The sequence below is a fragment of the Oppia nitens genome, unplaced genomic scaffold (assembly GCF_028296485.1).
Source record: "Oppia nitens isolate AA-2021 unplaced genomic scaffold, nextdenovo-longstitch-racon4-pilon3 scaffold4_pilon_pilon_pilon, whole genome shotgun sequence".
NCBI lineage: Eukaryota > Metazoa > Arthropoda > Arachnida > Sarcoptiformes > Oppiidae > Oppia > Oppia nitens.
This window is the reverse complement of record NW_026533232.1, coordinates 3,825,886-3,849,843: the sequence shown is the minus strand read 5'-3', so window position 1 is coordinate 3,849,843 and position 23,958 is coordinate 3,825,886. Positions and strand designations below refer to the sequence as shown.

General features: G+C 21.7%; 1 protein-coding gene across 7 annotated transcripts; it reads right to left on the bottom strand.

Moving 5' to 3' along the window:
• Positions 1-8: 8 nt before the first annotated feature.
• On the bottom strand, positions 9-22,922 carry LOC128960056 (cAMP-dependent protein kinase catalytic subunit alpha-like). Of its 7 annotated transcripts, none has more exons than XM_054306122.1 (10): positions 22,841-22,921; positions 10,890-11,594; positions 3,395-3,612; positions 2,801-2,899; positions 2,541-2,623; positions 1,914-2,040; positions 1,757-1,852; positions 1,664-1,682; positions 1,327-1,595; positions 9-799 (listed from the first exon to the last, which is right to left on the bottom strand). In XM_054306122.1, the coding sequence occupies exons 1-10, from the start codon at positions 22,887-22,889 to the stop codon at positions 674-676; spliced, it is 1,791 nt and encodes a 596-aa protein (XP_054162097.1). In that variant the 5' UTR covers positions 22,890-22,921; the 3' UTR covers positions 9-673. The 7 variants fall into 7 exon arrangements, with proteins under 7 accessions (XP_054162097.1, XP_054162098.1, XP_054162094.1 ...); XM_054306123.1 differs by lacking the exon at positions 2,541-2,623 and adding an exon at positions 2,198-2,280; XM_054306119.1 differs by lacking the exon at positions 9-799 and adding an exon at positions 809-1,026 and having other exon boundaries at positions 22,841-22,922.
• Positions 22,923-23,958: the final 1,036 nt, after the last annotated feature.

The following is a 23,958-nucleotide window of genomic DNA, read 5'->3' as shown; positions in this document are numbered from 1 at the left end:
CAATTTAATTTATATATATATATATATATATTTATATATAATAATTTGTAATAAGCCCTAAACCATTCCAATTGTTAACTAAATTTTGTAATTTCAATAATAATTAATGGGTTTTTAGTTTTGTTTGACATGGTTTTGATGGTTTGCTGCCGATCCGTAGTATTAGGTAATAATAATAAAGTGTCTAAAAGTAATTAATATCACTATTTACAAGACGTGGCACTCAATCACTGTCCGAATGCATAATATTAATAAAAATTATAGAATTGTTTTTTTGGAGCAGAATATGAGTCCTGAAGTTAAACAATGATTTGAAACAAAGCAAAGAATTGCACCGAAAGGTAATGTTATTAATGGTTTTGTTGTCAACTGTTGAGCTCAAAAATGATGGTCATATTCATGGATATATCTTCTGTCAATTTCACTACTTTGATGAAAAAATATTGTTTAGTCTTTAGTTTTAAAACAATTTCATGGATTAGGTATCATATAATAACGGAAGCGATCGAATCGAGAATCGGTTTTCCCGAAAGTCGGGTAATTATTTTGCACTTCTTTGATTGAACGATTCGGTCATTTCAGTCTTCAATTGTGTCCATTTATGTGATGATTGAGCCAACAGTTGGGATAATAGTTTAATAATTATAATAAATGACTTATTTGTGAATTTGTCTTAAAAATCACTGAATTCTTTCGCACACTTTTCAGTGCTCGATATGCGCAGAGTCTCCTCTTCATAGTCATCAAAGTTGGACGTATCTCCCGGTCCTTTACATTTGGGCAGAAATGGCGCCTCAACCTAACGACAGCACCGGATAGGGACACAGAAAAATGAAATATATGTATAAATTAGACGATAATTATATTATGAGAAACACTTTAGGGCTAAAATTCTTTGAATTCTTCACAGAATGAGTTCTCGACATTTCGTCGATTGAATACAGATTTCGGAAGTTCTTCGTATTGTTCAAAATGACGAGTGTCTCCGCTATGTGTTAGCTTAGGCACCAGAGGCACTCTCGGCGACTAATGGTCAATAAGTGCAGGATATGGGTCAGTACGTGCAGGTCATGGGTGTGTGAGGTACGTGCAGGTTTGAGCATGCATTGGGTGTCAAGTGAGCCATAAGTATTAGTATGAAAATTAATATTTTGAAAATTTTGTTAATTGTGAAATACATAACATGCAAATAAAAAGAAGTAAAAATTATTTTTAAAAACTAAGATTAAAATGAAATTTTAAAAAATGCATTAAAACATTGGTTTGGTTAGTAATAAGCAGTCATTCAAATGAAATTTGGCATAAAATATATTAAATAAAACAAACCTTTTTCTGATAGACAGCAATCCAATCGGTAGAACTAAACCATCGATGGTTTTTTATGTCATTAACTCCGTTCTTAAGATTGCCATAACGTTTGGTTAAGTCGACTTGTAATAGGTTTCGTAACAATTCTTTCAATTCTGAACTAAAATGTGAAGGAAATCGGACTTTTCCGGACACTATCTTCTCATATATTTGAATCGGTTGATCGGCAAAGAAAGGCGGATAGCCGGCTGCCATCTCGTATATCAATACCCCTAATGCCCACCAGTCTATCAATTGTTAAATTGAATGTTAATATATACTAATTAAATTAGTTTAGCATAATAAAATAACTCACCGACAGCTTTATTATAACCCTATTTTTAAATTTAAAAAAAAACAAACAAATTATAAATTTCATTATCAACACATTGTTTAAAGAAATACATACTTTGCTTAAAATAATTTCTGGGGCTAAGTATTCAGGTGTTCCACATAAAGTCCATGTCCTACCCTTTACACGTTTAGCAAAACCAAAGTCTGTTACCTAATGTATGAGCAAATGTTAAATTATTGACTAAATAAATGTATAATAATTCAATCAATACCTTGATGTATCCCTGCTGATCAATTAAAAGGTTTTCGGGCTTTAAATCCCGATAAATGAGATCTAAGTAATGCAAGTATTCAAACGCCAATACAATCTGTGCGGCATAAAATCTGGCCGCCTGTTCACTGTTTTATGCAATACAAACATTATTATTTTAAATAATTATAATTATAGTAATTAATAAAATTTAGCTCAAAGCACAAGCATTAGACAAAACAAAACAATTTTGAAATAAAAGAAAAACAATGGGAAAGGTGTGAGTGATATGAGATTAGGGTTTACCTAAATCTTCCACTTTTCCTGAGGTGTGAGAACATCTCTCCTCCCGGCACGTACTCCAACACCATATATAAGTAGGAATTGTCCTACAAAGCAATGCCAAACACACATTCACATACATTGTATACATTGCACAGTACATCACATTATCAATCATTTAGTATTATTACAGTATTATAAGTATATCAACACAGAGACAATATCTCATACATTCACAGCATATCAACAATATTTTGGTCAGTTGTGAGCAATAGACGAAAAATTAAAAGTTCAGTCAAAACACGATAGACAAAGAAGTAGTGTCTTTGAGCTTAATTTAGTAGTCATTATATGAGATAAACTGTACCTAAATTTTCCTATTCGTCTCAAATGAGAGAACAACTCCCCTCCCGGCACATAATCCATTACCATATATAAGTTACTATTATCCTAACAATCATTAAATCAATTTTATCAATCAAATTAACATCAAATCTAACAAAAAAAAATATTTTTATCTTTTTTTTGATTTGACTTTAAATTCAAGCAAAATTGCTTTTCTGTGTTTTATATATATATATATAATTACCATGATAAGTTGTAATGTAACTAAAATAAGCATGGTACCTTAAAATGTGCATCTAGATGAACCAGGAATGGGAAGTCTACTGCATGTAAAATTCGTTTCTCATTTAAAGTGTGTTCCACTTGTTTAAGTTTGACCACCTATTCAATCAAATTATAGTAATAATATTAATATTAATATTTCTAACAATTTATTACAAAACATTTATTATAGCTTTAATTATTATTAATTAAAATAATATTCAACTTTATTATTGCAATATTAAAATCAATGCTATAATTACTGTAATGATAACAATGTATAATAAAATATTTTAAATGTCGATTATAGTGTTATAAACTATTATATTAAGCAATTATAACATTTTTTCTTATAATAAGTGAGTTATATCTCAATAAAATTAATTTTATAGACAACTCAATACTTTGATCCTCAAGTATACTACAAATACTGTGCTATTTTTGAATTACCACTTAATGAGTAACTTAATGGCAACTATATTATCATATATACTACTCTATACACTGTATATCATTATAATATAACATACAATTAATTAATATTAATTAATTAATTGGTCGTACAATTGATATAAAAATCATAGCAAATAATAGCGTAAACTATGAAAACAATACTTTTTGTTTGTCGAGTATCTTCATAGCGAAGTATTTTCCCTGTTGTTGGTCACCTCCACCTCCAACTCCCTGTTTCCTCATCACAAGCATAACCCTACCGAAAGAGCCGGTTCCCAACGTCTTGATGCGCTCGTAGTCATCGAGTGATGCAGTGTTTGATGAAGGAGTCGACCATTTCTTCTCGAAGTCTTCTTTGGCTTTTTCCAGAAATTGCTTAACTGTTTAAATCAATTCAAATACAATAATATTAATAATGGTATCAAAAAATAGTAATAGATTTGTTTGTTTTGTCATCAATGGTACCATTTTCGGTGGGATCGCCCTTTTTAGATGTCGGGGCATTACCCATGACTGGCCACTAACACACTGTCCAACACTACTCATACATACATAACAAACATATATACAAACATAATATGATATCTCTATAAGTATTGCAATCAATGGTAACTCCAGTCAAACCTTCACTTAAATCACTCAAATGGCCGACACTTTGACACAATCGACACACAACTCAAACATATAGTCCTAACAACACATCAATTACGTCCTCTTATTCTATCATTAAATGCATACCTAAGCTAACAGTTTAATAAAAACCTATAAAAATATCATATAATATAATATAAGTTCATATTTGATAACTAATTGCTTGGTTACACACATTTACATTGCATTTCAATCACTAATATACTCATCATTTATAACATATTTATTACAAATGTATTTTCTATCACACATTCACTATATGTAGTGTCTATTAGATGCTATCATTTGTGTTCAACAATCAGGTGATTGTATTAATAGATTACAGCATATAATATATGAACCCTTTAAACATCACTAAAGCACCCAAAAATCTAGACTAACCATCTTAACAGGTAATACCTGTATTATATATGAATTAGAGGATTGGACACAGATAACTATAATACATGTATAAAACAAAATTAATATTATTATATTATGTATTTATAGTTTAAATAATATATTTAAAAATCAGTTGTAATCAATCAAACGTAAGTAATAACTAATATAAAAATTATTTATTCATTTGCATTTTTCGTTAAAATACTGAAAAATATAATCATTAATAAAATTATGAATATAATGTTATTTTGTAATCATGCAGTTCAATATGTAGTTATTTTTAAAGAAAAAATATACAAGTAAACTATTAGATGAAAAAATGCAGGAACATTCAAAATGATGTGGTCAGTCTAGCTTTTAGTTTTGATAAACTACAGGACATATATTTAGTTTATTTTTAAATATAAAACTAAAACCAGTTGAGAATGCTTCAAAAGCATTTCCATACGAACTCCTTAACTTAAAAAATCAACAACAAAAATAAAAAAATAATTTATAGCAGAGCCTGGATTCGAACCACTGACCTATGTGGGACAGACAGACAGACAGACAGACAGACTTATAGAATGAATATAATTACTCCTTTCAGGAGTTCGTGAAAAAATATAATTACAATATTAGGCGAAATAAGATTATAATAAAAGTTTAAATAAAAATCTCTCTAACGATATGCATAGAAATTATTATATTAAAAACTTAGTGTTAGTAAAAAATTATTGAAAAATATTATATATTGTAAATTTATTATATATTTTCTATATTTAGACTAAATATTTATAAAAAATTAATTTTAAATTTTACAAATCTAATTTTAATATTGTTTTCAAAAAGTAAATACAATATTTAAGTTATTTTATTTTATTTTTTTATAGTAAATATTTAATTGATTGTAATTTTAGATAATTATATATTTGAACATTTTATTAAATTAGTTTGATATATTATATAATAAATTTTTATAATAATATTTAGTTTTAATATTAATAATTGTATGAAATACGCCCCTTAATTGCATAATAATAAATAGTACTTGTACATAAATAAATGTGCATGCTACATTAATTTTCATAAATAGATTTTCTGATAAATTAAACTACTGTAAGGTATTTAAAGTACATATATCTAAATCAATGATATATACAAATTGCAATTCATTTAAGTATAAATACAATAAATAATATAAAAATAGAAAATAATCGAAATCTATAGACATATCCGGGATATTTGTCAACATGTCTTTCATTGCAATAATTGTAATAATAATAGTCTTAGATTACTAGTCTTAAAGAGACTGAGAAATATAATATTTTGTTAACTATTTATATTACATTTAAATATATACTTTATTTTATTACAACAAAATCATAATTTAATATATTATAAATAGTTTACCTAATACTTAATAAAAATACTGATACCGTATAAATAAATATAATTTTATTGTAAATTGTATAACATTAGCTATATATATATTGTATATATATACAGTATGGATTTACAAATATAATGTAAATATTAAAATATGACTTTTTACAATACGTCTACTTTTAACTGTTTTATAAATTTTAAATAATCAAAAAAGTATTGAAATAATTAAAATATTATATAAAATAGATTTTTAGAATGTCTACAATAGATCAATCAGTTTTTTATAATTATAAATTATTGTAATAAAATTAACTAATATTTGTAGTTATGATACATATTTGTAAAGTATAACTAATATATGTCTTTAAAATTATTTTGATTATTAATTAAAAAGTATTTGAATTTTATAAGAAATAATATAGAAATTCCATCGCTTATATACTCTTGAATATTTTTTAATAAAATATAAAAATGACAATTAAAATAATATTAAATACTTTTAATTATTTTAAACCAGTAAATCAAAATGATTATAAAAACTTTAAATTATAAAATATTATAAATATAATTAAGTTATTTCTAATATCACATTATAAGATACACTAACAGTTATTTTTAAATGTTATTCAATAATAATAATAATTTTTATTATGCGCAATCACTAATGTATAAAATAAAAAATGACTAATTAATTTTTATTAAAAATGTATGTTTTAAAAAATATATAATATAGTTTTATCACATTTGTTTTACAATATTTGTATTATTTATTTCAGATATAATGTAGCATGTTACTTTTCCCACATACATGTGCTCAGTAAGATAAAAGCCAAGTACTATATGTTATAACATTTTATAAAAAAAATCAATAACTAAATAAAAATGAATTAGAAAATAAATAAACTAAAAATATTATACAATTTTTGAACTAAGATATTAATTTCAATTTTTATATCATTTAATTTTAAATTTGATAGTATAATGTTTTTAATTGAAATTATTACAAATTAATTATTACTAGGGTTAGATTGAGATTCCCAGGGAGAGAAGTTCCCAAATAAAATCCCTCCAATTTTCCCGGAAAATATGGAAAATATATTATATTCCCTCCCTTGATCGTTAGAAAGGGAAAATATAATTTGTCATACATTATAAAGTACCTAATCTCAATGACTATGTGTTTCAATTGGGACCAGTATGTTAGCAATAACTCAATCAAAATATGATTCAAATATTATTAAACATTTAGTAAAAACATTAAATACATTTTGCAGTCATTTACTATACAAACGTGTTTTTAATTAAACATTATGTAATGTGAGTTATGGTACGATAGGTGGTACCACAAGGAAATGTCTTCCCAGGGAATTCCCAGGGAAGAGGGAATATAAGGAACTTATGGAAAATAAGACGAGGGAGGGAATCTGATCAAACCCTAATTATTACATATAAATGACCATATTTAAAAATTTAAAATGCTTATTATGTTATTTTCGCATAGTAGTATACGATAAAATTATTTGTATAATTAAATTTTAAACAATTTACTTTTTAAAATTAATTTTTAATTTTATTAAATTTCTTTAAACTTAATAAAATTATTATTTTAACATTATCATTATTATTTGAGCTATTTTATTGAGAAACTCGTAAATGTTTTAGACAATAGTATTATTATTTTATTTTGATTTATTTTACACATATCTGAAAATACTGTATTACAAACACCTAGATCATTTTACACAATAATATTATCATGCACTGTATTTGCAAACTTAAAACTCAATTGTATTTAATAACACCAATTAAACAATTTTGGATATTTTTATAAAATAATTATAGTTTTAATTTTAAAATCTATGTAAATGAAAATTCTTTTATATTGCATCTAAAGCATTGAAATAAGATTTTTAAATTTTTCATAATAAAAGTATAAGAATTTATTTAATATTTTTTTCATCGGTAATTATATTTTTTCATCTATAGGTATCATAATATAGTAATTTAATTTCCTTGAGATCTAAAGTATTAATTAATCAATTTTCAAGACATTTAATAATCATATGTAAATCAAAATAAATAAATTATAAAATGTGATTAAAAAACAAATATTTTATTGGAAATAAATATATTTCCTAACATTTTTCAAAGTTTTAAAATAAAAATAATTTTAAAAATTAACTATTAATATAATTGTTATATAAATGTTAAAATAAATAAACTCTTTTGTTGAAATTGCAGTTATTAAAAAAATGAGAATGCTATATAGCATTGCCAAAAACAAACTTTGATGACATAAATTACTTTTTATACAATCGAATTATAAGAAAAAAAATCATTACTGATATATATTATTCCTTATGAGTCATATTATGACCAAAATATACATTGATAATATGAGTGAGTTATTATGAATTATATTATATTTATTTTATACTATACTATACATAATTATATCTAATTTCACTTCTTTCAAAATTTTTAATAACTGGCGGCCATTTTGACTTTGCTAACGGCAAGATAGGCTAACACTTGTCTAACTTATAACACTTCTATTATACATTTAAAAGCTTTATATGAATTAATAGTCAAAATTTTAAGTCTGTTTTTATACTTTGGCCGCCATTTTGTCTATATTCCTCAAGAGGTGTTATTTTTATACTGATCCAAAATACCTTATTTTCGATGTTCTATCCAAATCTGAAGTCAGAATTTCAAATTCGCAAAAAACGCGACAAACACAGACACAGACAGACACATATGTTTTAGAAACAAACTTTTCTGAAAGTTTGTTTAAAAATTGTCAATTATTTTGTCAATATTTGTATGAAATGTTTACATTAAATAATACTTTATCAATCATTAATACTTAGAGAAATAGTGTCTCTCTATATACAAAATTTAATATGCATTTCAAGGATTGTCCTAAAATATAATACATTTTGGAAAGTTTGGATAAATTATGTTTATTAATAATTTACACAAAAAATTGTATGACTAATGAAATTTAAATGACAATATTTATTGTTAATATATTTTTAATTTCTTGAAAACTTAATTACTATTATCACACATATAATATATCGTTTTATAATTTATTTTAGTTATAAATCTACATTAATAAGTATATATAAATATGTTATACTTTTATCTAATTAAATATTAGTCATTTGGTTTAGTCATGTGTTTATATCATTAGTCTTCAAAAAAAATTTCTGTGAGCTTTACTTCTAATACAATATACGGATAAAAAGTTCGCACATTTCCGGTAAATCCTTTCACTGATAATATATAATACATTATTAAGAAAAACACCTTTTTATTGGTTTAGTTCTTCAAGTATTCAATCAATACTATTAATACTTACTTTCATTAGTTCATACACTATATAATGGTATTATAAGATATATACAGTAAATACAAATTTATATAATATTTAAACGTCTTTATTGAAGACAGTAATTGAAACAAATATTGTAATTTATGACAGTTTTATTTGAATTAAATTAAACAAATATGTTTTAAATATTTTAATTTTTATTTAATATATTTCATACTCATTAATATCGTTATACTTGAAATTTATTTAGAAAATACTATTTATTAAAGATTTTTGTTATAATTATACTAATCTTAAATAATAAAATATAAATAAATTCTAATTTCACAATATTTTTATACAAACATATAATATAAAATCACCTTGCAAGTTTACTAAAATATAAATCCCTGTCATTTATAACAGTCATTAGATTACAGCAAATATATATTATATTTTGTAAATAATAATATTTGACAAATTTGTTGATATATAGCTATAAAGAAAGTATAGAAATAAGCCATAAATCATCATTCATTGAAAAGCAAAAACACATTTGTTTATAAAAAAATCAATAAATATTATAAAAATATTAATACTGTATCTGTTATTTTAGATTATTAATAATTATATAATACGATAGTCAAAATACAATAAATTTTAATATGTTAAATATGTAAAAAACTAAATAAAAATTATATTTATAAAATCATTATCAATTAGTAAATAACAGATTATACTTTAAATTAAAGCAATTTGATTCAACAACAAAAAATGAACAAGCAAAATTTTGATTACATAATTTATGTCAAGAGATTATGTCATTTAAGTATAATTATTGCATAAACTATTTAAAATCAATTTAAATTTAGATTATGAATACAGTTTCAAAAACAAAACACTGTTTTCTATTTAAACTATAAATCATAGGGTTTTTTGTGGACTAAATTAAAACTATTTTTATATATCTTCCCATTTAAACTAAATTAAAAAGTAACTGAATGTTTATAATTAAATTTTTATTTGTATATTTATATACAATATATAAATATATAATATTTTTAACTAAATTATGTTATATATAAAGTTAATTTAAGTAATTTAAAATTATTTACTTATTTTCATTATTTTTCAAAATATCTTTGATGTGAAATAAGCGAATTTACATTTATGTAAGTCATATAAGAATATTTCAAATCAGCAGTTTTGTCGAGTGGTGTGTATATTATATATGTATGTGTGATGTGTGTGTGTGTGTGTGTGTGTGTGTGTGTGTGTGTGTGTGTGTGTGTGTGTGTGTGTGTGTGTGTGTGTGTGTGTGTGTAGATATCAAATAGTATATAATAAAATAATTTGAATGGATTTACTAATGATTTGTTAAGACTACTACAAATCATCGCATTATGACTTAATAAAAAAGAAATAATACTTAATAAATGGAAAGTCATGTTTATATTGATATTTTTTAGAAAATATCAATGAAATTGGAAATAGGAATTACTCTAAAAATAAAACTGATTAAATAACCTATATATTATATATTATATATTATATATATACAGTATTTATATATATATATAATAGTGTAACACTAATAGTACTGAACACAAGTGTAGTGTATTTGAAAAATCTTTAATCGTCAAGAGTATGTTATATATATATATATATACTGTACAGTATATAGTTGTGTTATAATCATCATAACAAGCACAGGGAGCAAACTCTCGACTCCTGTTTCATAGCTGTGTTACTAAAAATAGACACTCAGTTTGAAAGTCGGTTAGAAATAGGAACACAAAGTCTATTATATTAAAGAATATAAATGCAAATCAATTGAATAAAAAGTCAAAATGTGTTTCTCTAAGGTTTGCACTGATGATCATATCAAACAAATTTTAGAAACAGTTAGTTTAGGAAATTGATTAAAAGTTGACTTACAGTCAAAGGTGTCGCCTCCCTTATCCTTGACTTTAGGCATTCTTGATGTTAGCGACTTAATGACACTACTGGTAGCACTCAAACCACTGATGGCACCCGACTCACGACCGGTAGTCGTATCTCTAGAATTATTTACTTCTTGAACCAAATGATCAGTTGATTTGTTTTTCAAATTTGTTTTAATAAATGTATCGCTTTTGACACTTCCTCCACTTGAATGTATGTTATTGTGATGGTGTGTCTGTGCCGATGATGAATGGTTCGACTCATTGGTCGACTGACTACCCGACCGTCCCTGTGCTGCTTCCGATCGACTTTTATACTTGTGGTGTAACACTTGTGGTGACTCTTGTGTAGGATGACTGATGTGTTGCTGCACTGATGACACTACAGCCACTGATGGCTTCACTGACTGCTTGTCTTTGTGCGCACTCTTATCACTCCTATTATGCGATGCCTGCGCTCCAACTGATAGACTGTTATCACTATTTAATGTCTGACGATTTAGTCCAACTGATGGATTCAGTGACGAACCCGAACTCGAAGAATATGTCGATTCTTTACTTCCGTGAGATGTTTGTGACGTATGCGAAGCCTCAGACAATGAATACTTATTATACAATGAAGACGACTCTTTAAGACGACTGTCCAAATCAAGAGTTGATTGCGACTGTTCTTGAATTGATTTCGACTTAATCAGCACTACTATAATGTATTAATTAATGCAAAAATATAATTAGTTTTTAATTTAAATTCAATTTATGTTATATATAGAGTATATTTTCTATTTGTCTTATAAAACAACTTTAACGTTAAAAGCTTTACAAAAATATCTGTTTATTAAATTAAAAATATATTATTTTCAGTAAATAAGTTTCGTGTCATTTGTGTCACATTCACACTGATTTGACTAATTTTTCTCAAAACTTATATAACATATATAACAGTCTATTTACTAGTCATATCATTTCATATAGTGGTAAACATACAAACACACTATAAATAGTTAAAGAGGGGATCAAATAGTGACAAAAGTTTTCACTAAACAGTATGTATAGACATCACGCACTCCTCGTCCCAAACCATCTCTATTTCACTATCTATTCCTAAGCATAGCATCTCTATTAAACAACCCGTTCCTCTCCCAAGAGTGTAATTCCTAATATCAACAAATTAAAGTAAGATCTTATCAATGAAAACGATATTTTATATAAGTGTGTGTTTGTGATGTCAGCAAATGTATAAAAATAACTATAAAAACATAAATACTAAATACAGCACTTTATACTATAAACAAAATATAAATATAAACGCTTTTCAACAGAAAACATTCAAATTAAAGTTTAATGACATAATTATTTCAACAATAAAATTATATTCATTTCAATGTTGACTATTATTGCAATTTTGTGTTAATTATTGTTTTGCAAATTGTAAAACAATACATTAGATTTGGATGTCATACAAGACTTTTATTCCCAATAGTTAATCAATGTTAATCATCCTTGATACATTTTATATATTCCATATTTTCAACTAAATATATAAAAACAATATTTCAATACATTATCAAATTTATAGAATATTTGAAATTATTTATTTTTGTTATATAGATTTTAATATTTACTTACAATAGATATTAAACTACAATATATATATATATATTTAGCACACTTATAATATACAATATACCAATTTATAGATTTATAGATCGCAAATAAAATATTTAATAACTTAAAAAATAAAATCTGTTTAGTAACTTGTTTAAAATTCAAAATTTTAAATTTCAATAGTTTAAATAAACTGATTTATAAATACCATTTTTCTACACCTAACTGTTTTTTATTAATAATATTTAAATTTATTAAATATATTTACTGAATATAAATACCATTTGTATTTTAAAATATGTTATTTAACTAAAATTTTTATAAATTAATAGATATTTCAAGATATAATTCCTCCTTTAAAAATTGAAATTATTTTAATCAACATAAATCTGAGTCATTAAACTTATTGTTAAAATATTATATTATAACTACTCAAATCTTAACTTACTAACTTAAATAATGATTATAATAATGATATTTTTTATCATTCAACATATATTATAGTAAAATAATTTTTATACAATGTATTAAAATAACAATTATTTATTTAATCTAATATTATTTAATATTATTATTATTAGTTTCTGTAAGAATTACTGTATATTTTAAAGTATAAAAATATATATATTAATATATATTATATGTTTATCGTTATGCCATGAAATGAATTTTACAGTGCAATTGGTTAACATATATAAAAATAACTGAAACATAACTTTCATTTTACGATATAATGCATCTCTTATTACAAATGATATAATTTTCATTGCAGTTAAATAAAAGTTAAATAAATTTCATTATTGTATTATTTAATAAAAATTATTTTTAAACTAACAGACTTTTGTAAACTATTGTAAAATAGTACATAAATATTAACGATTGAACACTAATGTAAATACTATCTAAATATTTAAAAAACAAAATATTATTAAAAAATATTTTATTGATCTATTTTAATATACTCATACTTAGGTTGACGTTTTAGAACTGATTATTTGATAAAAAATATTTTGTATAATAATTTACTTTATATTTCATGAAAAGAGGATTTTAATAAAATCTCATGTATTATAAAGAATATTCTTCAAGAATATTAAGTACATGTTCTTAAGGAAAGCTAATTTAAATTTATTAAACTTTGAGACAAATTGAAACAACAATCACAGAAAATATTGATTGTTTAAAGAATTTTTTTTACCTCATTTGCAAATTGTGTTATAATATTGTTTAATAATGCAGTAAATATATTCACTAATAGTTTCAATTACACCAATTAATAATAATTATTTCTATAAAATGGCAAACAAATGGTTATCACAAATGAGTTATAATGATTACATGTCATCAAAAAATGAGTAGATCTTTGAAAACTATGAAAACATAGATATATGGAAACACCTGATGCAGAGGTTTGGTTGAAAATTTAGTTGAGATGATAGTCATGTATTCAAATGATAAAGTATTATATGAAATATAAAAAGACAAACTGTTTGTCAGATATGTGTCTCTTCGTATATTATCGTCATTTATACTGTAGTTTGAATATTGTGATACACAGAGAGCATAAAACGCAGAGAAAGAAAGAAAGAAAGAGAGAGAGAGAAAGAGAGAGAGAGAGAGAGAGAGAGAGAGAGAAAGAGATTGCGAGAGCAGTGAACGGGAGGATCAATCAATACAATTCATACGATCGCTTAGTATTACAGTATCTTTCATACATATAATAACACAATAAAATACTATTAAACAATGAAGTAAATGACTAAAAATATGAGATTTAAATTAATTAAAACTAATAATTGATAGAAATTTAGGTGATATTGAACACATCAATTGATGTCAACATAAAAAAGTGATGGTCAGTGATGTTGTTAAACACTTATTTATTTCTAACACATATAAACATATACACAGTCTTTATTAACTCGAAGACTATGAACTTATAGAGGAAAAGGCAGTTGAGTTGACATGAGATGAGATTGTTTGGATGTTTTGCCTGTTGTTCCTCTATTACCTACAAACTAGAGAACAGACACAACGAGTACCTGAGTCTATGAGCACATGCGCTGCACATCAATGGTAATAATCATCAAATCTCTCAACACTTGTAAGCATTGGATTTAGATTTACTATTATTTTTCATCATTCAATTCAACTAATGATTGTCTCAAAAATAAGATTTAACGTTAGTTCACAATCATTATCCATGCATTTCAACTATTTTATAGTAAATATATAATTAAATTCTTTTAATATGTAAAGAAATTTACAATTAATTATATTTATAATAAATAAACATATAATAGTTTAATGTCTATTAAATACACAATTAATTTTTTTAATATATATTTGTCATTATATAACTTATAAATTGATATACCAACAATAAATCATATTATACTTTGATAAAAAAATCTATAGTAAAATAACTCAATATTGAAAAAAAATCTACAAATATCGATCAATTTATTAAAATTTATAGCTTAGATATTGAATATTTTTATATTGCAATAAAACACTGCAAATACTTTAAAAATATTGTCTTAATTTTGTATTTATTAATGTATATAAATAAACGAGAAAACAGAAATTCTAAACTTAAAATATTTTATACTTATTAATAATTTTGTAAATATTATTTTATTTGTCACGAAAATATTGTATAAAATCCAGATTTTTATTACTAACTAAATGAAACTATTATTAACTAAAACATTATAATATTTGTAATTTTATAACAATGCTAAGACACTTAATACAAAATAAAAGATTTTAATGATATATACAATTAGAGATATAGGAAAATATTATATATACTTCTAATAAATTTAACTAAAATAATTTCTAGTAAATTCTTCAAGAATAAATTTTTATAGAAATTTTACTTTAATTATTAATTAAAATACTAAAAATATTTAATTATTAATTATAATCATAATCATAATGTATTGTTACAAAGATAATTAATATCGAGAGAACAGAACATAGACAGAAATATCTTTTGGAAACTTTCTAAAAATTTCTCCATTATCTTAAAAATTTTTGTTTTTTGCCAAAACTATATACATATATACTGTATATATATAATGTTTAAATATTTTATATTATGAACGGAATAATAGTATAATAAAAACAAATGTCAAAAAATTTAAGATATTGATAATTTAAATTAATTTTTCAATTAATAATAAATCAGATATTACTCTAGAATTATTAAAATAGAATTTTTAATGAATTTATGAAATATTATACAACATATTACAGTAAAACTAAAATAATTTAAATATTTATAGATTTAATTTAGATTTAAAATCATTTGATAAAATAGAATATAAACCATTTGATAGCAATAGAAAGCATTTATCAAATGAAACAGTAAGACGAAATAAACTCAACATTAGTCATGTAGGGTATCAAATAGCAATATTTTGATACTTATATTCTGTAATTTATCAAAATTTTAAATTAAATTGTATTTTTTAAAATTCGACCGCCATTTTGTTTTTAAATATAAAATATTTTTACAATTTATACTATATTTATATGCTTTATTAAAATCTAAACTTAAAATTAAAAAATTTTCTTTTAACTTTGGACGCCATTTTCTCTAAGTTCTTGAAAATGTAGAACATTTTTGACCCTGATCCTCTATATCTTATTTTTGACGCTTTATCCAAAACTAAAGTCAAAATTTGAAAAATTCAAAAAGTCCTGAACAGACTGTCGGACGGAAATATAGAATTCAGTTATAGGATGCACTACTTACAGGAGTTCGTGATAATCATAAAATCAATGGATATATCGACGCTTTAATTTGAAATAACGATTCAACTAAAATGTCATTTCTTGTTATAATTACATTTGCTTTTAGACAATATATTCAATAGAAACAAAATGTTGACATTTTATAGAAATAAATTTAATATGAAATTTAATAAAACTATAATTTTTGTAAAAATAATTATTTTGTTTTAACTCTACTTTAAGTTATAAACTAATATTAAGTAAATTCTCATTTATAAAAATATATGTAATTATTGTTTATAAATCACTGAAAAAGTCAAAGCGTATAAATTTATTGATTATTGTTGTATAATATTTCATAATAAGCGATACATTTTTTATCGCATAATACTATATACAGTACAAACATTACAAATTGTTAAATATTTTCTTACCATTAGATTTGAAATAATTATTATCTAAATATATATAAAATTAACTAAATTTAAAAATTTAATATTTCATTATTTTTAAACATAATCTTAATTTTCTATATTTTTCTATATATCAGATATTCTTTAAGAAAAAATATAATTAATATTTTTATATTTTAAAACAACTTAAAAGTAAGTTTAATCTTAATTTGACTTTAATTTAATTAACTTCTTATAAAACATTTCTGACAAAAAACAATATAATATAATACATTTAAAGTGTTAAAAATAAAAATAATTAATGAAAGAAAAATATTTCATTAAAATTGTGACATTTCTACTAAAAATTAAAATTATTATTTAAAACTGAACATAAAATTATAAAACAAATTCATTAAATTTTAGTTTACATAATAATAAAATCCTAAAAATAATTATTCTTAATTAATTTCAACATTTTAATTATTACAATTTATAGAAAATCTCTATTAAGTTTATGACATTAAATAAAATTCAAAGAGTTTTATAATTATAAACATTTAATTATTGTCGAAAATTGAGTACACATTAGAGTTGGACAAAAAAGATCATTTCTAACAAAGTTCTAAAAGAAATTTGACCATGTTAATTTTGTTTTATTTGCATTATTATTTTTTAATAAAATGAATTTATAATAAAAGTAACCCAATTAAACCATTTTGTGAGATATTTTTTTAAAACTATTTTTTATAACTATTTTTAACTTGAATTAACTCAATTAAATTTATTTGTAATTTATATAAAGATCAAAGAGTAGAATAATAAATGAAATTTTCTATAGATATTTAATATTGAGAAAAGTTTTATTTTCCCACATCTATAGTGTGTAGTGTATACACTGTATACACACCAGGCTTTCTTATTGTAGAAAAATTAATCCCTAATGTAAACAAAAGTATTGAAACAAACAAATACACATCTTATCACATGTAGGTATACTTACTCTACATTAGTATGAAATATATATATCATTTGATTATACATTAGTTTAAAACAGCATTTTGTTATAAATATTGAAATAATAATTATATTATATATAAAATAATTAAATACCAATTAAAGTTTTGAAGCAAATATTTATATATCGTATAATAATGGTTTAAAACAAATTAGTGATAAATTTAGTGAAATATGTGAACAAATAAAATTTTGAGATTTTTATATAATAACAGTAAACAAAATTTATTTAAAAATTCAATTTTGATTGAAAAAATGGTTAAAATAACTAACAATGATATCAACTTTTCCATACATATTTTTATGTATTCTTAGTTTTTTTACTTTGTATATTTATAAATAAATTATTTAAAATTATTTTTCCTAAAATAACACACTACACAAACATTTATTTTATTGTGAATTTGTTTCTTAATTTTTTATATAAATTAAAATTTTTATTTATTGCATAATATATAAATGTTTTGTCCTATTATACAAACATATTTAAACAATATATCATTTATAATATACGGTATATTTATGTTTTTATTACAGTATATTCCTATTAATCGATAAAATCTTACTATTTATATATATATATACAGAAAAACAAATAAAATTTAAGTTTTAAAATAGAGTAAATTTTATATTAAATTATAAATATATTATCTTAAATATCATTAAAAAATTAAAATAAAACATAATTAATATGTAAATATTGATTTTTTTCTTCAAATCAGAATTTTATCTATTAAAATATTTTTTTAATTTAGAAAAAATTGTCAATAATTGTATTGTCAAAAAAAACAAATAATTATTTTTTAATATTTGCAAATAATATTATATATGATTCATTTATATTCATTATATTTACAAGAATTATATACATAAATATACTAATTATTTCTATTGTTAAAAATAATATGAATTAAAAACATTTTATATGTTTAAATAATTTCTGTAAAAAATATTTTGTAATTATACATATATTTTTGCAATATTTGACAGTTTAATGCTCATATTTTTTTTAATAATTATTGAAATAGTTATTTATAAGTTATTATAAAATTTCGGGAATAGCGTCCACTAGTCATGTGTTCGGTGGATATATTTAGTTAGAAATTACCACTAATAATGACTAAAAAATATTTTTTAAAAATTAATAATAATAATAATAATGATAAATATTTAAGTTTATGTAATTTTATAAGTAAGTTTATAAAATGTAAAATTAAAAACAACTTAAAATTGATATTCAAATTAACAGTATTTTAGAAATATCATATATAGTTAAAAATGTAATATGAATTTTTATTGTTGCAGATAATAGCTATAAATTGTATACAATATTAAATGCTATATTCAGATGATAAAATAAAAACCATAATTACTTTGGAAAAAAATTGTATATAAATTATAATTTATATATTTTTGATTTTTACAAAATACAGTAATTTAATTCTTATATTTATAAATTCTATTTGTTTCTAAAATTACAGTAATTATTAATTTATTGATTATAAACACTTATTTCAGTTACTATATTATTATAATCTAAACCCCTATTCATTATATTTGATTATTAAACTTTTGTCTATTAATAAAAAACTAAAATACAGACAACTCTTTTTTCAATTATTTTACTTTTATTGTTAACTTTGTTAGTACTCTATGTTTGTTGAGATAGTGTAACACAAGGTGTGACCCCTTTTGATCGTATTTTGCAATTTATAAATATTTATATATATTAGTTGTACTATAAAATTAAAATGTAGATAAATTAAATTAGTTTATCAATTGAAACATTACATTTATTACACATAATAATTATTATTATTATAAAAATGCAAAATTGTCTCTCATTAAGCTATCTGTAGTGATGCAAAATTCAGTTTAATTTATTTTTAAGTCGAATATTCAATTGAAAATTTATTCAATTTATTTTACTAAAATATCTTCAAATAATCTACGATTATCAATAAAAACATTAAACTGAACAATAAAACGATAAAAATAATTTGTTAAATATTTATTTGTGTAATTAAATTTAAATTTTATATTTATTTTAACAATATTATCAGTTTTCATTTTATTAAATTTCGATTTTCGAAATTGTTTTTATTTATAATCGAAGATTATTTGAAAATATTATATTAAATTAAAAATCATTTAAAAATCTGAAATGTATACATGTTTTTATCTAATTTAAAGTTTGACACCAGAGGTCGCCACAAACGACTGAATGAATTTATTTTTAAATTCTTGAATATTTAACTGAATTATCTGAATATTCAAAATTTTCAATCACTTACATCACTAGATATCTGTAATAACAAGTGTCTCTCAATGCAAAAATATATGCATTGATTTAGCGGTCATTTGATTAGACAATAACTTATTTTCTAACAAAATATTAGTACGTTTTGTTGAAATGTGAAACTATAAGCAAATATACCAATGAATTATTGCTCGAAGCAATCATTAATAAATAAATATCTAATTTATAATTAGAAATAATTATATATATATTGTTTTTTATAATAATTGTGAGACAAAAATAAACAATTTAATAATGTTTAATAATGTCCTTCAAAATTATATTTACAAATATAATTAGTAAGTTTGTCATCAAAACATGAAAACAACAAAATTAGTATTAGTAGTACTGTATGAATATAGCTTTAAATACAATTTTCACGTGTAATGTGAGACAAATGAAATAATTAATTATTAAAATATTTCCTTTAAATATATCATTTTAATTGAATAAAATAATCAATGGTCCGATAAAAGTGAATATTAATTAATTAATGAATATAAGTTGAAAAAATATATTTAATAATATTTATAAAAAACTGATAAACCGGGAACTGTTCACAAAAACTTAATAATTATAAAACTATACTTTAAAACACTTGTAAATAAAATATTCATTTCTAGCACATGAATGATAATAATATTGAAAACTAACGATTAAATATTACAGAAAATGTTGAACTCATGTAATATCTAACAGCAAATGATAGATAAAAAATCATAATTTATCTAATATTAGTAAATCCAACAAATTTATGAGCATTTTGTATAGTGTATGGCAATAATATAATTGTTGATTAAATACATTAAAATATAACATATTGAATATTGAATATTTGATTTATAAAGAAAAATGTTTTTAAAAACTAATTATAACTATGTAATTATAAATTTGCCTCACATTGAAAATCAATAATAAAATTTGTAAAACAATATTGTAAAGTATTTACACTTTAATGCTTATATTTTGATACAACTTATTTAATCACAGATAAATGTGTTTTATAGCATTGAGAATAAATATTTAATAAAATATATAGAGTAATTATTTTTATTAAAATAGTTTTATGACAATATATATTTATTTTAACTGGATCAGATATGTTTTATATAACCATAAGCAAATAATTTAACTTAAACACAGAGATAAAATAAAAATATTAATTTACTGTAGAATTAAAATATTAAATATATTTTTATAATTTAGTATAAGTTGTAAATATAATGTATTAATTTATATTAATTGTTAATTTGTTGATTTACAGACATTTACAATATTACAAGTATATGTAATCTCATTTTTAATTCATAAAATAACTTTTTTATTAGTATAGTATTGTAATTCAATATACTGTACGGTATGTTAACATTATGATATAGTGCTCTTAAATATGTAATAAAAATTGATATATAAAATAATAATTTTTATTTATAATACTAGTCAATTTATATTTATATTTTGCAATATCACTCAAAATTATGTCCAATGTCTAATAATATTTAATGTTATAAATATACAGGTAATACGCTAATTAAAATTTTTAAAAATAATTATTTTTGTAACTGAATTAATTGAGGTGCAAATTAATATATAATAAGACATACTTTTACATAATTTATATAAACTTTAACAGTAATCAAATGGATATACTGTAAAAAGTTAATAAATAATATTATATTTAAAATTTATTATCCATATAAAATTAATGTAACAAATTTTATTTATTTATTATGAATTATTATGAAAAATAGTTAAATAATGATAAATATTACATCATATGTTTCTCAATACTAAAATCTTATAAAATAAAAATTTGGTGCTAATAGTTGTCCTCCAAATAACACTATTTATATCAATTGATTTCTATATTAAGCATAGATTGTATTGTTTGCAACACATTATACAGTATTTAAAATTATTGTATGTAATGCTATTTAAGTGCAATTAAAAAATACATCGTAAGTCAAATTATTATTATTTTATACATTATAAATAAGTTATAATTTATCCCAGTTTTTAAAGTTAAATTTTACCTCTTGATTTATTTTTAAATTAATTAGACTTTATATTTAAGTTATAATTAATTCATTTAAAATATATTCAATATATTAAATAAATGGATATAAGTGAAAGTGATTTCTTATATTTATATATTAAATTTAATGCAAAATTGTTTGAAATACGCATTAAATAACCTTCAAATACAAAAAATATTGAAAAATAACTACATTTTAAATCGTAAAGGTATTCATGTCATTAAAAAATATGGTTTTTAGTACACATCATACCATTGCATTGAATATTATTATCGACACATTTGTTTTAGTTATCATTATAAAGTATAATAAAGTAGATATAATGTTTATGATATCTATTACTGTATTTGCTATTATTTAAATACTATAAAAGAAAAAATATTATTTAAGTTATATAAAAAATTTAATGATTTTTAAGTTATTTTTAAGTTTCGTATAATATTATTCACAATTCATAAGACTATTCACACCAATACGATAAGTCCATAATAATAATAATAATAATAATAATAATACTATTACTACTACTAATAATTAAAATATATAATAGTTTTTAATTTTTTAAAACAAAATTGATATAATAAAAACAAAATAAATATATTAATTGCAAACTTATAATTTAAAACAAAAAATTATTAAACATTATAATTATTAATATTATAAAAATGTGTATTTAAATTAGACTTTCTATTATATAAATTGCTATTTTTTCACTAATCAAATAATCATATGTTTATATTTTTTATTTGTTTGATTATTTAAAAAATAGCTAAAAAATTAAAAATAATATCAAATAAATTACATTTAAATACTAAATAATTTCTAATATAATAAATGTAATAAAAATAAGACATACCATCTCCTCCTTTATTTTTCTTTTTGCTGAAAAGTTTTTTGAATGACATTATGTTTAATGTAAATAATTAATTGTCAATTTTGAATCAATTTTAACAATTATTATCCGTATTATAATTATATCCAAACTGTAAAAGAGTTGTATAATAATTAGTTGTAATTGAAAGTGATTTAGTGTTAAAATTGAAATACAATGGGAATCAGTGATTAATAATAGGCTGGTATAGAGTCGGTGTATAGTTAGCTGGCGTTCAACACATTTGTATTACACAATTGCTATTCAATTATTACAAGCATATCATTGAAAGAGTTATAAATTAAGTTTAAAAAGTGTTTTAAACGTTAATATAATTACTTATTAGGATAGATATCAGTCGATATCTATGATGAGTTATCAAACAATAGATACTAGATTTCAATTATTTTATTATTTAATATTACGATTAATATTATGATTTTTGTATCGCAATTATTATAATGACATTAGAGTTGTGAGTAAAAAATATGTAATAGCGGTGACAACACAGCAAAAAACGAGTGCCAATACTAAATCATTTATAAAATGTTGTATATGTGAGTAAATACGGTAAATAAATATTATATATAACGTTAGATTTGATGCAAAGTCACGTCAAAGTGATTGAAGTCGCGACTCATTAAAGACTGACAAAACTATTATATGATAAATGATTACAAGTGATGACCAGTTTTGGTCTCAAATGTGCGCAAATACATACATTTGTTGGCTATTTAATTGACTATACATTTAAACTAATGATGAAATTAACTGTTAAAAAATGTTTGACTGATATTCACTGCAAAACTTTTATCACTACTCTCTTGAAAATTATTTATTTGATTGGATATCAATAATAATAATACCTGTATTATACAGTATATAATAATCGATCACTTTATTAATCATATAACTTATTAAGTGAGAGTCTCAAAAATATATGTAATTATATAAAATGTTAAATAAAAATAGTTTTATAAATTGATTAAATTTGATGTTATGATCCAAATATGTTATGATAACAGACTATTCAAGTGTCTGATAATACTTATTTAATAATACAGAAAAAATAAATTGTTTAACTATTAATATAAAAACCAATT

Excerpts from the sequence above, each read along its gene's own strand:
- LOC128960056 (XM_054306119.1), bottom strand. The coding sequence starts at position 22,889 with ATGTCATTCAAAAAACTTTTCAGCAAAAAGAAAAATAAAGGAGGAGAT. Across the intron at positions 2,900-3,394 it reads AGATACTCGACAAACAAAAA|GTGGTCAAACTTAAACAAGT; the intron begins GTATTGTTTTCA and ends TTGATTGAATAG. Across the intron at positions 2,624-2,800 it reads ATCTAGATGCACATTTTAAG|GATAATAGTAACTTATATAT; the intron begins GTACCATGCTTA and ends AATGATTGTTAG.